The sequence below is a fragment of the Xiphophorus hellerii genome, chromosome 2, assembly GCF_003331165.1.
Source record: "Xiphophorus hellerii strain 12219 chromosome 2, Xiphophorus_hellerii-4.1, whole genome shotgun sequence".
Classification (NCBI taxonomy): Eukaryota; Metazoa; Chordata; class Actinopteri; order Cyprinodontiformes; family Poeciliidae; genus Xiphophorus; species Xiphophorus hellerii.
Genome location: NC_045673.1, coordinates 2,903,329 through 2,917,484, shown reverse-complemented (window position 1 = coordinate 2,917,484; position 14,156 = coordinate 2,903,329). Strand labels below are relative to the sequence as shown.

At 38.7% G+C, this 14,156-nt stretch overlaps 1 protein-coding gene across 1 annotated transcript in view; it reads right to left on the bottom strand.

Moving 5' to 3' along the window:
* Positions 1-3,214: 3,214 nt before the first annotated feature.
* cpne2 (copine II) overlaps positions 3,215-14,156 on the bottom strand; it is a 39,810-nt gene continuing 28,868 nt past the window's right edge. Inside the window, exons 12-16 of the mRNA XM_032546005.1 lie at positions 13,628-13,682; positions 13,230-13,281; positions 12,036-12,169; positions 6,551-6,787; positions 3,215-4,306 (exon numbers count right to left, since the gene is read on the bottom strand). Coding sequence (XP_032401896.1) covers positions 4,199-4,306; positions 6,551-6,787; positions 12,036-12,169; positions 13,230-13,281; positions 13,628-13,682 — 586 coding nt within the window. The 3' untranslated portion in view covers positions 3,215-4,198. The remainder of the gene's footprint in view (positions 4,307-6,550; positions 6,788-12,035; positions 12,170-13,229; positions 13,282-13,627; positions 13,683-14,156) is intronic.

Sequence of the window (14,156 nt, the reverse complement as noted above, 5' to 3'; positions counted from 1 at the left end):
TTCAGGCTCCTTATCTGGGTCAGGCAGTCTCTGTCACTCTGCTCCAGTGCTTTTCTTGGCTGCTCAGAAATGTGTCACTTTTTCCAGCCCACTGATGGAGAGATGTCACAGGCTTCACAGGTCTAAAGGACAGGTTGGACTGATGTTCAGCTCGCTTAAATAAATCCTGCTGCTTCATTAAGGGAAATTAAACTCAATTTGAAGTTGTTACAGCAGAATAAATATCTGAAAAGAAGGAGCCGTCATCTCGGCATCTACTTTAATAGCTGCACTTGTCGTTCAGTTATGAAACCACTGGGGGGCAGCCCTCCACTTTCACTGGTTTCTTAATATTTTAGCTGCCAAGTAACATACTTTTGCTCACAAATGTTCACAAATATATAAACTATGTCCAAGTGAGTATCATTAACAGAATAATCAAACCATGAGGATTTGGGGGTAATGTATCCCTGCTCTTTTGCATTTGCATAAAAAACTGATTTAAACTAGAAAATCAATTATATTTCACATGCTAAACATGTATGTTACAAAAACATGGTAACAAATGATAAAGAATGCTTTTAGTGTTAAAATAATCTGCTAAAGAATCAGTCAAAACAACAAGACATTTGTTTAGGCTCAAGTATCATTCAGATACAACAATATTACACTTTGACCTTTGGTAATAGAAACCTTTAAACTGTAACAAAGAGCATCAATGCAGCCTGAGGAAGTAGTTCACATTGTGTTGGAAGGTCATGATTCAACGTAAACGCAACAATTATGTTATTTAAAATGGATGAACTGCAGATTTCTCTGTAGTACTGAGTGAGTTTCTTCAGTCTGTTATAGTGAAAGATCCCAAAGTGTAGCTTTTTCTAGTTACTCTGGATCCTTGTGTTCTGAAAAATGTTCCGTTGTGGTTCCATTATTATTGTGTTTCTTCTGTTCACCCACAGCCACTCAAAAATCCATCACCTATTCCACATCCATCAGTCAGTTCTCCCAACCCTCAGGTTACATTCAGTCGTGACTTGATTCTCCTACAACTCTGCTCTAATGTTGGGTAGATCAGGGTTGATTGCCATTTTTACTGATCTTAACCGAAGCGTCCCACAACAATAAGCATTAAAGCAAGAATCAACAAAGAGCAAAAGACTATCAGACACTTTAAAAACACTTGGCCAATTTTTGGCAATAAGTTAAAGTTTTTTGATGTCTAGAAGATGAGCCGTTTCAAAAAACCTTAATAGTCAGTAAGTGATGACTGAGGAGTCATGTACTGCACCGTTACCAAGCAACCAGAGCTCCAGCACGTTTGGTCACTTGGTTTTACTGCTGTATGAACTGTACAATGGCAGCTGGAAAGACAAGTGTTTTGTTGTTTAGTTATCATCAAGAAACCACTTGTTGTATTCTTGTTGGCAACAAGTGGATGATCACATGCAGAAAATACATGTGATCATGTATTTCTGCTTTCCAAAGATGTGTGGTTGTATAGTTGTGCAACTGTTTGCAGCCACTTTCATGTAAACATTGAGTTTGATTGGTCAAATGTGCAATGTCAGCAGAATTTTACAGCACACTCTGTGGGTAATAAACAATCTAGCAACCAACATCGGTCTGTCGGTCGAATGGAACTGGGGTTTTTTTCTTAACATTTACAGAAATGAACGTTGAAAGACTGAAGAGATTGTTCAGTAATCACCTACATTCATAAAACAAGACATGTGTCATGGATTGCTCTTCAGCACTAACTCTGTAATCACATAACTTTTCTCTCTGTGCTGCACAACAGCAAAGGGCAGAAAGAGCAAAACATAGGTATTAAAATTAATTTGTGAAATTGGATTGGAAGAGAACTAATTTGTGTAACTGGATTGTGGGATGTGTATCCTGGCCTCATTAGACCTTGGCAGAAGAATCGTGCATCTGGAGTTGAGCTGCGTTGGCTGATTGGGATCGAATGCAGGTTGGCATTGAAGGTGATGAGACGGTAAAAAACAACCTCAACACTTCGGTGTTTGTGATTTATTAAAGTGGATAAAAGCTTGAAGTTGTTGTATTTGGAGATAATTTGATCTCTTGATGTTGAATTTGAAGCTGTTTGTTTTGTCTCATGTCAGCTCTCCGTTATAATGCAGCCAGCCACAGGTTTCTGGGTGTAACCAAGAGATGGAGCGAAAGATCATGTGTTGCTGAGAAGGGAGTTGCTATGACAACAAATAAAATGACGAACATGCACAAAGAATAATGTCAGTGGGGGATTTGGGTTTGGAGGCAAACTAAACAAAGCAGAGCATCTGTCACCAGCAGCCATGTTCTCTGATCTTGGCAGATTCTGCAGTAAAAGTCCAGGCTGGTTTGTGGCTCAAGCAGCAGGTTGCCCACCAGGCTCAAAGAAGACTTTCTTCATGCTCTCGCTGCTGAGATCCTGTCAGAATTATCTTTCTGTACAAATAAAACCTGCAGAAGGAAATCAGAAGGGAGTTGTGTGAATTCCAGGATAGATGTGATCAAAAGGTGAGTCTCACCAGCAGCACAGAATCTGCAAAGTCTCACCTTCTTCACTTAGCAGCAGGTGTGGAAACTTCTAACTGTGAGCAAAGTGGGCGCTCCTCTTTGTGCTTGATTTCCCTCTCTGAAGGTATGTGTGTGTGTGTGTGGGGGTGTGTGTGGGCGGGTGTGTGTGTGTGTGGGGGGGGGGGGGGGGGGGGGGGGTGCGTGTGTGTGTGGGTGTGTGTATGTGTGTGTGGTAGGTACAAAGCCATCCTAGCACTCCCAATTCAATCTGTAAACATAATATGTTGTTTAAGGCTTTATAAACATCTTTAAAATGAGTGGAGTAGTTTTTTTTGTGGGAGTTTTGTTAAATTTGTGTTGATTTAAAAGTCTTGTTTTGCATAATTTCTTTAGAGCCTTTGTTGGTTTTTTGAAAGCATTTGGATTGGAGGCTTTTCATTCAAAGTTCCACCAATTCTGCTTTTCCTAAAGTAGTAATTTATTACTTTCCATCTCTTGTTTTTCAAGTGTGTGCACATCTTTTGCATTTCTTTCAAGATTAGTGAAGTTTCTTTTGGAGATTTCATTTTGCCCTTTGTTTATAATTATGTTTTGCAGTTTTACTTCTTTATATCATTTTGTGACATTTGCATTAAAGTTGGTTTCCATCCTGGTCCTTTTGCATTCACATTCACTCCTTTTTGAAAATGAGAGCAACACGTTTGCTACAGACTCACAGCGATACACATTGCGGTTTAATTGCACAAGTCAGCACTGCATAAAAATTACATTAAACATGGCAGAAACGTTGGTTCATAATTTCAGAAACAGCATCATAGAAATATACATTCGAAAAGTTCACACAAAAAGTTTCTCTGTACTTTCTGCTCATTCAAATCTCATAGAATATTATTTCTTTGTCACTAAACGCTTTTCTGTACTTTCATTAAATATTTTCATCTGTTTAAATATTTATATTAAAAAAAAACATGCATTTGTGATCGTCAGCTTTTGTAAACAATAAGGAAATAGTGGCAACATGCAGGATGAACTCAGGCTATAATAAATACAGAAATTGTGCAAAAGCAAAGAAAATGTCTCCATGTTAAACAGCCTAATGAGTTCCCACATCTACTCTGTGACGTTGCTACAGCAGCCACTGTGGCCTCATTCTGCTCACATTTCATCCCTTCCAGGAATTAATCCTCACCGCTCAGATAACTGTTGATCTCAACTTCCAAATAAAAACCTCTGTTTGTCGCAGCTGAGGAGATTCTTCTCTGTTTGGACTCAGGCTGTGAGTCTGTTGCACATGAGCACAAAATCAAACGGCTTCCATCGCGTCCGCTACCTCATATAAAACTTGGAGAGGTTTCAAACTGCTAGGCTTCAAGAAAGGATTTAGCACAACGGAGATCCACGGATCACACGGTCCCTGTCACATGACACACTGACATGCAAAATAAATAAATAAAAAACACATCCTGTTGTGTCAAGGTCATTTTTACCTCCCATTTTTGGACACAAACAACATCACTTCTGTTGAACTCACACTTTAAACAGTCTTTAACCAGTATAAAATATGACGGTATGGATGTTAGATTGTTTTTTATCTGACATACACACTTTAATTCTGCACTGTTTGCCTGCAACAAGAACATTTTTTAGGATCTGTCAAGCTAATGTACAGCGAGTGGACTCTGGACCTGGGGATGCCTCACTCCGGCGCCGGGTTGATGGGCGGTAGATTTCTCTGTTTGAAATACTGGGTGACCTGCTGAGGGAGCTCAGCCAGGACAGACTTGGCAAGTGTCTCCTTCGGAGCCTAAAAGGAAGAAAAAACGACAAAATAATGTTGCTAAACATTAGATTCAATGACCTCTACTGGCTAAAGTCAAGACTGCAGACAAAACTACTTAAGTATTTTTGTCTATAGTTTCTAGAGTAAATATGTTAGTATGCTTGAAATAAAACAAAACTAATTTGAAAGTAGCTTTTCAGTAAGATATAGAAGCTTGTTTTAAGTCAATATTTCCTTAATATTGATGAAGAAGCACTAGTTCTGCTGACAGACCTTTTCACTTGGAACATGGGAATAATTTCTTGTTATAAGTGAAATAATCTGCCAGTGGAACTAATACCTCATCATCAATATTAAAGAATTATTTACATAAAATAAGCTCCTTTATATTGGTGAAAAGTTACTTTTAAGATAGGTTTGTCTTGTTTTATGTGTACTAATGTATTTGCACTAGAAACTACACAAACATACTTGACAAGATTTTGTGTTTTTACAGTGAAGCTGTGCATTAAGATTAAGAGAATTAATCTTTCATTAAGAGAAAGAAAGAGCTATATTTAAGAAAAACAGGGAGAACTTTAGTCCATTTATGTGCAAAACTGCTAGAGATGTTCTCCAAAATACAAGCTACTCTAATGCAACAAAATTAGACTGTACTTAGTAATGACTCATGAGGGATGAATATGTCACATTTTTTACCTTTATATAAAAACCATGACTTATTTAAGTTGAGGAATCAAGATGGCTGCCTGCATGTGCCAGGGAACATCAGCTCTAAAAAGTGGCATCTCACGACAGAATCCTAGTTGTGTTAATAATTTGATTGATTAAAGAATGCTTCCAGCCAGCAGGGAAAACCCCAGAACTCAAAAAACAACACAAGGTTGAATAAACTGCTGCACAAAAAGTACAAACAAGGCAAAAATCAAATTAAAAGCAGAATCCTAAACCCTAAAAACAACTTTAAATATATATAAACATAATCAGAAATGTTGCTGTGTTTGTTAAAAATAGCAGAAGGCTTTAAATGAAACCATTATGCATATTGATTTTAAAAAAAACATTAGAATATGAGCTCTTTTCTCAAATCTTCATTGTGGTAACATCATGTAAGTTTTCTTAAATCCATGGAAACTCAACATTATGTAAGATATTCAACTCTGCATGTTCTGCGAATGATTAGTAGTAGGTGTGGGAGTAAAGGACCTTCTTCAGATTTCTTCATTTCCTCTCCGTCTCAGATTAATTCCTGCCCTTTTCCTTTCACTTCATTTCTGTCTCTTGCTCTCCCACCAACAGCTGGAATGAAGCCAACAAACATCGTCTGTTCCTCCCACTACACTGGAAGTTAGTTTGCTCACCGACAACCCACACACACACACACACACACACAGAAACATATGCAGAAAAACTACAAAAACCCCCACTAATGAGTCCTCCAGTGGACAGCCTGGAAGAGGACGCTCCAGTGTCTCTGCTCACCTGCAGCACACACGTACAAACCTTCATTAACATAAACGCAGCTCAGAAAGCCATCAGCATGGCGCACGCCTGCAGCTCCTCTGCCGAGGGCGAGATAACGGAGCAGGAACCCTCAAACAGCAAATTCTCTGAGCTCTGAGTGTGCTGTGTGTGTGATAAAATACAAAACGAGACGCAACAGGCTGCTGTTTATACTGCTTCGTTTAGTGAAGAACAGCTAAAACCGAGGCAAAATGAAACTGCAACACTGAAACATTAGTTGGTAAAAGGGTCATCAAACCCCTCTGGAGGTTAGGTTTGAGTTTTAATCTAAATGTTTTCTCTAATAGATCATTACAACTTCTGGCTAGCTTAATGGACCAAGTGTTCCCCATTCATTTTGATAGAAGTTGTTCCTCAAACCACATCAAATGCAGCAGAGCTAGACTGGTTACACTGCAAAAACACAAACCTGTTAGAAAAAACAAAGATCCAAGTATGGTTTCTTGAAAGCTCAGGTTTTATTAGCTGCTGACTTTTTGGAATAATGAGACTTTTTTAATTATCCACAAAAAATCGTCACAATTTTTCTCCAAACTTTCAACTTTTCAGGGCAGCAACAAACTTTAGTGAGAACAATGTGGTTGTGAGTGGAAGTTTGCATTAATGGCTGTTATTCTGAAAAGCTGCTGCTTTAAGACGTGACTCCTTCAGGGTTTTATTAGTTAAAAAGTCAATCAAAGCTCTGTTCCAGGTGAACACCTGAAGGCTGAGAAGAATCAGAAATTGCTATTAATCAATACTTACATTACGGAAATCCCTGAAGGGGACGAACTGCACGATGTCCCGGACCGCCTCCTCCCCCGTGTTGGACCTCAGAACGCTGGCGTCTCCATCCAAGAACTCCATGGCAGCGAAGTCGGCGTTACCGACACCGATGATGATGATGGACATTGGCAACTTGGAGGCCTGAACGATGGCGTCGCGCGTCTCATCCATGTCACTGATGACACCATCTGTTATGATGAGGAGAGTGAAGTACTGCTGCAGACGGAAAACAAGAAAGACGGAGAGGAGGGAAGACAGATGGGAAAAGACAGACAACATGTAAGAAATATATTAATTTATTTACAAAATCCTAAATTTGTACCTCAATCATCATTCTGTGCAAAGACTGCAGAGCAAATTAGATTCTTGACATGTTTGGTATGACAGACATGCTTACTTGTGTTCTTTTCGCAGATAAAACCTGAAATTAAAATCTTGCAGGGCTAACTACCATGTAGGCGATGGCGGAAATTCATGCAAACTCAACAGATCGTTGCTTTTTTATGTGGCATAAATAAAACCTTCAAGATAACAGTTCTGTACTTAAATATTGTATTAATCAAATCACAGCTATTTATATCTGTTTCCTTCCAAATTACCTCAGCCAGTCCCTTTAGTTTTTTGTGAAAATTTACGCAAAATCAAAAGACTACTGCATTTTTTGTGCTTGTGCATAATTGTGTGTTTAATGCAAATTTTCCACGCAAGTGGTCAAAAACAATTGGTTTAAGTGATGCTAACTCCGGGGCTGCACAGTGGCGCAGTTGGTAGCACTGTTGCCTTGCAGCAAGGCCCAACCCAACAGTGGGTTCGATTCCCGGCCGGGGTCTTTCTGCACGGAGTTTGCATGTTCTCCCTGTGCATGCGTGGGTTCTCTCCGGGTACTCCGGCTTCCTCCCACAGTCCAAAAACATGACTGTCAGGTTAATTGGTCGCTCTAAATTCTCCCTAGGTGTGAGTGTGTGTGTGCATGGTTGTCCTGTATGTCTCTGTGTTGCCCTGCGACAGACTGGCGACCTGTCCAGGGTGTACCCCTCCTCTCGCCCGGAACGTAGCTGGAGATGGGCACCGGCAACCCTCCCGACCCCATTAGGGACAAAGGGTGAACAGAAAATGGATGGATGGATGGATGCTAACTCCGACCTGTAGGTGGCAGGATTTCTAACTTTTACTCCAGCGCTACCTCAGCCTTACTTGATGTCAAGTTTGATCGAGTAACAAAAGCATCACATTTAACATTAAATGTAGACTCAAATATTGCAGAACACCTTGCAAATATTTCTAAATTAGTGCCAAAAATCTGTGATTTTGATTGCAAAAAAAAAAAATCACAAAAATAATCCTGGAGGGAATTATCGATGTAAAAAGATCAAAGTTCTTGTATTTTTGTTGACTCTGACATAAATATAAACATAAACAGACATCAGCTGGACTTGAGTGGTGTCATGATAAGAACAGACAACGTGAAAACACAAGCTGTCTTAGAAAAAAGTCACTTCTGTGCAAAATACACACAAACGCAAACACACACACTCTGAAGTCTGTCTCATTAACGTGCTAGCAGCAGCGCTCATTAGAGAATCATTATCACACAAATACACAGGGTCGCTCACACACCAGGACACGCAGAGACCGCATTGGCCAGCAGCCTGTGTGTGTGTGTGTTGGTAGTGGGAGCATCTCTGTGCGAGCTCACACTGTCTCCAGTCGCAGGTTCTCTCATTATCTGAGGAACAGAAAAGGCGAGGCTGAGCAGCAGAACATTTCTGCAGCCTAAAACCAACTCAACACACGTAGGTCCAAACACAAGCCCAGCAGGACGTCCAAACACACACACACACACACGCACACACCCCGCAGCTGTCCTCACTCACTGTGTGTTACTCATTCTTATGTTTGAACTCACTGTAATATAAAACAAGAAAAGGGTCTCCAATCATTTCCTTACAGAGACAAAAGTGTTCTGGCACACATCACACAAGCAAGTACAATTCTCTCTGCGTCTCTGTTCCCCACAGGGTGACAGGGTGCAATTAGGGACAAAAAGCACCGTGGGAGCATAATGATACCCAGCCACTGCGCTCCTTTCAGATGCATTCAGGAGACATGCTGCTTTATATGTAACCAGAGGGGGGACTTTATGCCATTTGTTCAAAGCTTCTGAGAGAGTGGCATATCTGCAGGAACATCAGACTGATGTCACCGAATCCTGGTCCAGAAGAAAACAGTTAAAGATCTGTTACATGCTGAAAGTTTTGTAATCACCAGCCTCTAAGCTGGTGATTACAAAATCACCAGCTTTAATGTCACCTTACTGACACCACCTGTCAGTAAGGTGACACAGGTGGTGATGCTGCTGAGATAAAGTCAGAGATTCATTTAGTCCAGGCGTCTGCAACCTTTACAAACCAAAGAGGTGCTTTCCCCCCTCAGTCCAGCTAAATAAAACTCACTTTGAGCTCAACAATCACCATTTTATTTCTGTTTTTCAGGTTTTAAAACAAAGAAAAAAATAAAACGTTTACGTAAAGAGGGATGTTGATATTTGTGGAAATGGATGAAAACAAAAAAAGTTCTTAGTTTCCAATGATGTCTAATTAAAATATCACTGATAGTTGTGCCGTTCTGTTATGGAAATTCAATGCAAGATTTAATAACCTACTAAATGTGCTAATGGCAGATAAACAACTTTACTGTTACAGAAAAACAGTTTACCTGGCATCATCAGTGGGTATGCTAATTGATGATTAGCATCAGTTAGCTAACAGTTAGCTGTTACAAATGCCAAAGCTAATTGGCATTTGTAACAGACTTTGTAGTGGTGAACCAGCTGAATAGCAGATAACAAGGAGGAGAAACGAGAGTGATTGACAGCACTAAGACCCTCCTCCTGGTTCTGATTGGTTGATTCTGACTGAGTGGTTTATTTATGCATTTCCTACTGGGAGCTCTGGGAGAAGCTTGATTTTTTCATAGATTACTGTCACAAAATTGATAATTTTAACAAACATAAAAAAAACATATTTTTTGTTTATATAAAAGTTACATACTGCACCTTTAAGGACACCAGTCCTTGGAAACTGGACTCTGATCTGCAACATATTTAACCCCACAGCTTCCTGTGTCTCCACTCAGAGAACTGGGCTCAGATTATAAAACTAAATGTGTTCGAATCAGTCCTGAGTTGAACCTGAGAGGACGAACCACACCGTTCACAAAACGCATATGTGACACCGTCACATATGCGTTTTCTGATGTCATGGAGTCTTGAGCTGATTGAGACGGACAGATTTAATCATCCCTGGATCCAAGACAATGAATTTAAAGGAGAAAATGAGGCTTCCTAATCCTGCTGTCGAGCTAAAAATATATGAAAAGAAAAGCCTAGTCAGAGTCTCAGCTGCAGAGCAGTGTAACAAAGAACAGGATGAGACTCAGTGCCAGCAGCCAGAGATAACAGATGCACTAACTTGTTTGTCCCCACAGCAAAAAGATTGGATAAATAAGGAGTAAAAGCTCCCTGGACAAAAGTGCACCACTGACAGCTTTTGTGTTGCTGGCTAGTAAACAAAACAGTGTCATGTTTGCTTTTCTTTGGTGTGATTTGCCCAGAGATATAACACTCTGGTTATTAAATCAAATAAAAGGAAAAGAGAACAAAGCAAGAAAATCATTGCAGAAGGAGAAAAACCGTAGATGCCTCTCATACGTCTATATTCGGTGGGTTTGAGCAGGAAAAGATCATTTCATCTGACATATAAAAGCATGACTCAATGAAACCTGAAGGATGATTAGAAGGAACAAATACACTGTGAAAAGATCAGGAGTGTGTGAACTTCTAATCTTTTGACCACTGCAAAGAAGAGTGAAAAACTTAACATTGCATTAAGAAGAGAAACTCTGGTGTCTGTGAGGATAAGGGTGCAAACACTGGAAAAGTGTCTGCAGAGACGTAGAGAGGTTGACCCTTATTGTATATTAATAATTATATTTACATGCTAATTGTCACATGAACTTTCAGTGGAGTTTTGAAATGTTGCAAAAAGGAAAAATGCCAATTAAGCGTGCTTAGAGAGAATCAACGAGTCTACACAAAGCGTGATGTCATCAGATGTTGACACTACGCATGTAAACAGGAAGTAGAGCTGCAAACTAGCATGAGGCTCACATCTCACAAAGATGGAGAGAACCTTTCCCTCCGAGCTGGAGTTTTGTTCCTCGGAATCCAGAGATACACCCAAACTCAAATTATGATGTTTGACGTTGGCTACGTCATAATTTATTCCATCTCCTCTTTTGCACATGAACTGTTTGACAGAAAAGCCAAAACCCGCCTCAAGCTAGCATATAAACCTTTTATCCGAAACTGAGAAAGTTTTCGGATTTCAACGTTTCCATCCAGCGTTCTTAATGCGATAGTTCAAAATATGCATTAAAAACATTGAGGAAACACGGCTAACGTCAGTCTGTTAAAGGTGGTCTGGGACAAACTTAAATTTTTATTAATAAATCTTAAATCTACTAAACACAACTAAACTACATTTAGCTGTGATCATTTATTACTCTCTGTCCCATTTCACCACAAAAAGACTGGAAATTCATTTAACTTACTTTATTTAGCACTTTTAAGTCCAGAGATGAATTCATTAAATTGTGATTATTTTTAATAATTATTCGTATGGCATTTTAATTGTGTAATTATTTGTAATTGTTGCGTAATCTTTGCTGCCTCTTGGTCAGAACTCCCTTAATAAAGAGGTTCTTAATATCAGTGGGACTTTCCTGGTTAAATAAGGTAAAATAAAATGAAAATTAAAAACAGTTTGAAAGGAAAACAGGATATCATCTGCAAAAAAAGAACTTAGTGGAGTAGTGAGTTTCTCCACTAAGACATAAACATAGAAACATGTGTTTCTAAAACAGAAGTGGCTCCATTTATTAAAAATAGATCTAGTCTGAAACTGTTCCTTCCCAAATCATCCCAAAAGCTTTCAAAATAGTTTAGATCAGGATGATCCAAAAGACGGATCATATTCTCCTAGAAGAAACTAAAACTGCTTTGGTTAAAAAAAAACAAAAAACATTGTATTTTCATAAGATCTTTAAAAGAATCTTCTGACAAACATAAAACATGAATCTAACTTTAAAAATAAACAATCTAATTCTCATTCAAATAATACAGAAGAAAGTTTGAGAATCACCTGTTTGAGCAGAAAAAAAATCTCCATTTATAGATAAAGATCCCACCTGGACAGTGGTGATGGAGAGGTGGGTTGACAGAGAAGCAAACTGTCACAGACTGAAGCGATGCCTGGCTGCATTTAGACATTTTTATGGTTCTGGTTTCAGCAGCTGTCTGGGAATACAGCGCTCAGCCAGAGGCAGAGAGCTGATCCCAAAATACAACCCGAGTATTTGTACATCTGTAAATATAAAACAATACAGCTGAGCTGCGGCTACGCACCGCTGCTTTCTCCTGCTGAAGCGCCTGAGCGGCGAAACGTGCGACGTGGCTGATGATCGGAGCAAAGTTTGTCGGCCCGTAGAAGCGGATGTGAGGGAGGCAGGCAGAGTACGCCTGGGCGATGCCCTCCACACCTGAACATGCAGACGGGAAAATTAAACTGTTAGAAATGTGGAAAATACACATAGATGTTAATAATAACTGTTTTCTGTCTCCTGCAGCCACAAGCGTCTACGATTTGGAGGTAAATTTAAAACTTGCACTGCACATTCAGACTAGCATAATGTTTATTTTTTCATACAGAATTTTATTTTTAAAATATATACAGATTTAACAATTAAGCAGATATTTGAATGCATTAAAATGCACATTTTTAATACAGTAGATTCATCTATTGCATGTTGCATGTGATATTTAAAGTTTAATATATCCATTGTTGCAGCTTTTTGTGATGATAATTCAGCAGACTGAACTAAATCCGGATCTGTCCAAAGAAATCTACTGACCCTTCAACCTTTGGAGGCCGAAGATTTTAGAAGCTGTGCAACGATTCTGAAGGAAACCCAAAATAATGCTCCAACATTTAAATGTGGATTCATACATTTAAAAAGGACTAATCATCATTTAACCAGAGCATTCCAACTCAAAAAAAGCAATTTGCTGAAAGATCAACAGATAATATAAAATAACTTCTGTAAATATTTTCTACCCAAAACTCATCAAGAGCCAGTTTCATCTTCACCTGGTTCAAATTTTGTAAAGAAAATCTCCTATTAAGAAACGTTTTTCTATCCAGTTATTTATCAGTTAATCTAAAAAATAATCATCAGATCAGCTCTACACTGTTCAGTTGAGCAGAAAGGGCTTTCTACATTATAGTATTTCTTTAGCTGCAGATGCATCCTTTGCTACAAATGGTCAAACGTACATGAAAGGAATGCTACGTTGCAAAAAAAAGTTTATTTTCTTATTTAAAAAAATAATAAAATAATTAATTTGTTTGCATATTTTAATGTATTTCTAATATTGTATAAAAGGCCTAATGTGGCCATTTTTATCCAATTAATCCATTAATCAACATAATAATCGATTACAAAAAATTGTTAGTTTCAGCCCTATAATGTATGTGAAAGATAAATCAAGTAGAGCTTTAGTTTTTAAAGCTGCTGTAAGATCTACAAAAAAAAAGCTCACCGTAACAAAAGGGATTAGTGGGGTTGAAGTTGATGGCAAATTCATGCGAGACCTGCAGAGAAACGAAAACAGGAACTGATGGTTTCATCCTCCATCAAACTGGAGAATATTGTTAAGGAATATTGTCAATTTCTCCCACACCTTCCACCTCCCTCCCATCATGTCTCTGTGTAAGGCTTCTTTGTCCTTTTCATCATCTCAGCGCCATGGCAACACAGATAGGTTGACAGTTGCGTAATCATCTGAATATGCATGTACAATGTGTATGATGTTATCTGTGTGTGTGAGGTGGATGTTTATAAGAGGATGGCTGAAAACCCGCCCTCGCCTCTCTGCTGCACACGTTTTCTGTGTTTAGCACACAAACAGAAAATAAACTCCGTCCACACGTGTTGTACCTTCCAGTCGGGTGGGAGTTGAGCTCCGAATCCCAGCGCAGGAAACATTTTGTCGCTGAGGAGGAAACCATGACAACAGATTGGAACATTAGTTCAATCTTTTTTCTTCGTTTTTTTCATTCAAATGTAACAAATTTAGACAGGAGTGGCAATGAAAAAAGCAATATGGTAGAAAATTCAAAGTCTGACCAATGTTTACATTTCCAAAACAGATTTTTTTTTTCTTGTTAATTGCTGGAATAATAATAATAGTAAAGAAAACATATTAGAAGTTGTTTTTATTACAACAAACTCAGAACGGTGTTTACATTCAAATTAAGAATTTGCAAAAGTTTCAGATAATAAATCTGAATTAATTTTCATGCTGGTTAATTGACATCAGAGAAAATGAAATCAGGAAGAGAAGAGTGAGCTTCCACCAGTCTGACTCATCCTCTGTAATATCTAAAGTTAAAAAGTCAATTCTAGCTAAAATGTATTGAAACTTTCAAATTTGGGGAAAGTTAAAAATGTTTCTCTTTTCGGCTTT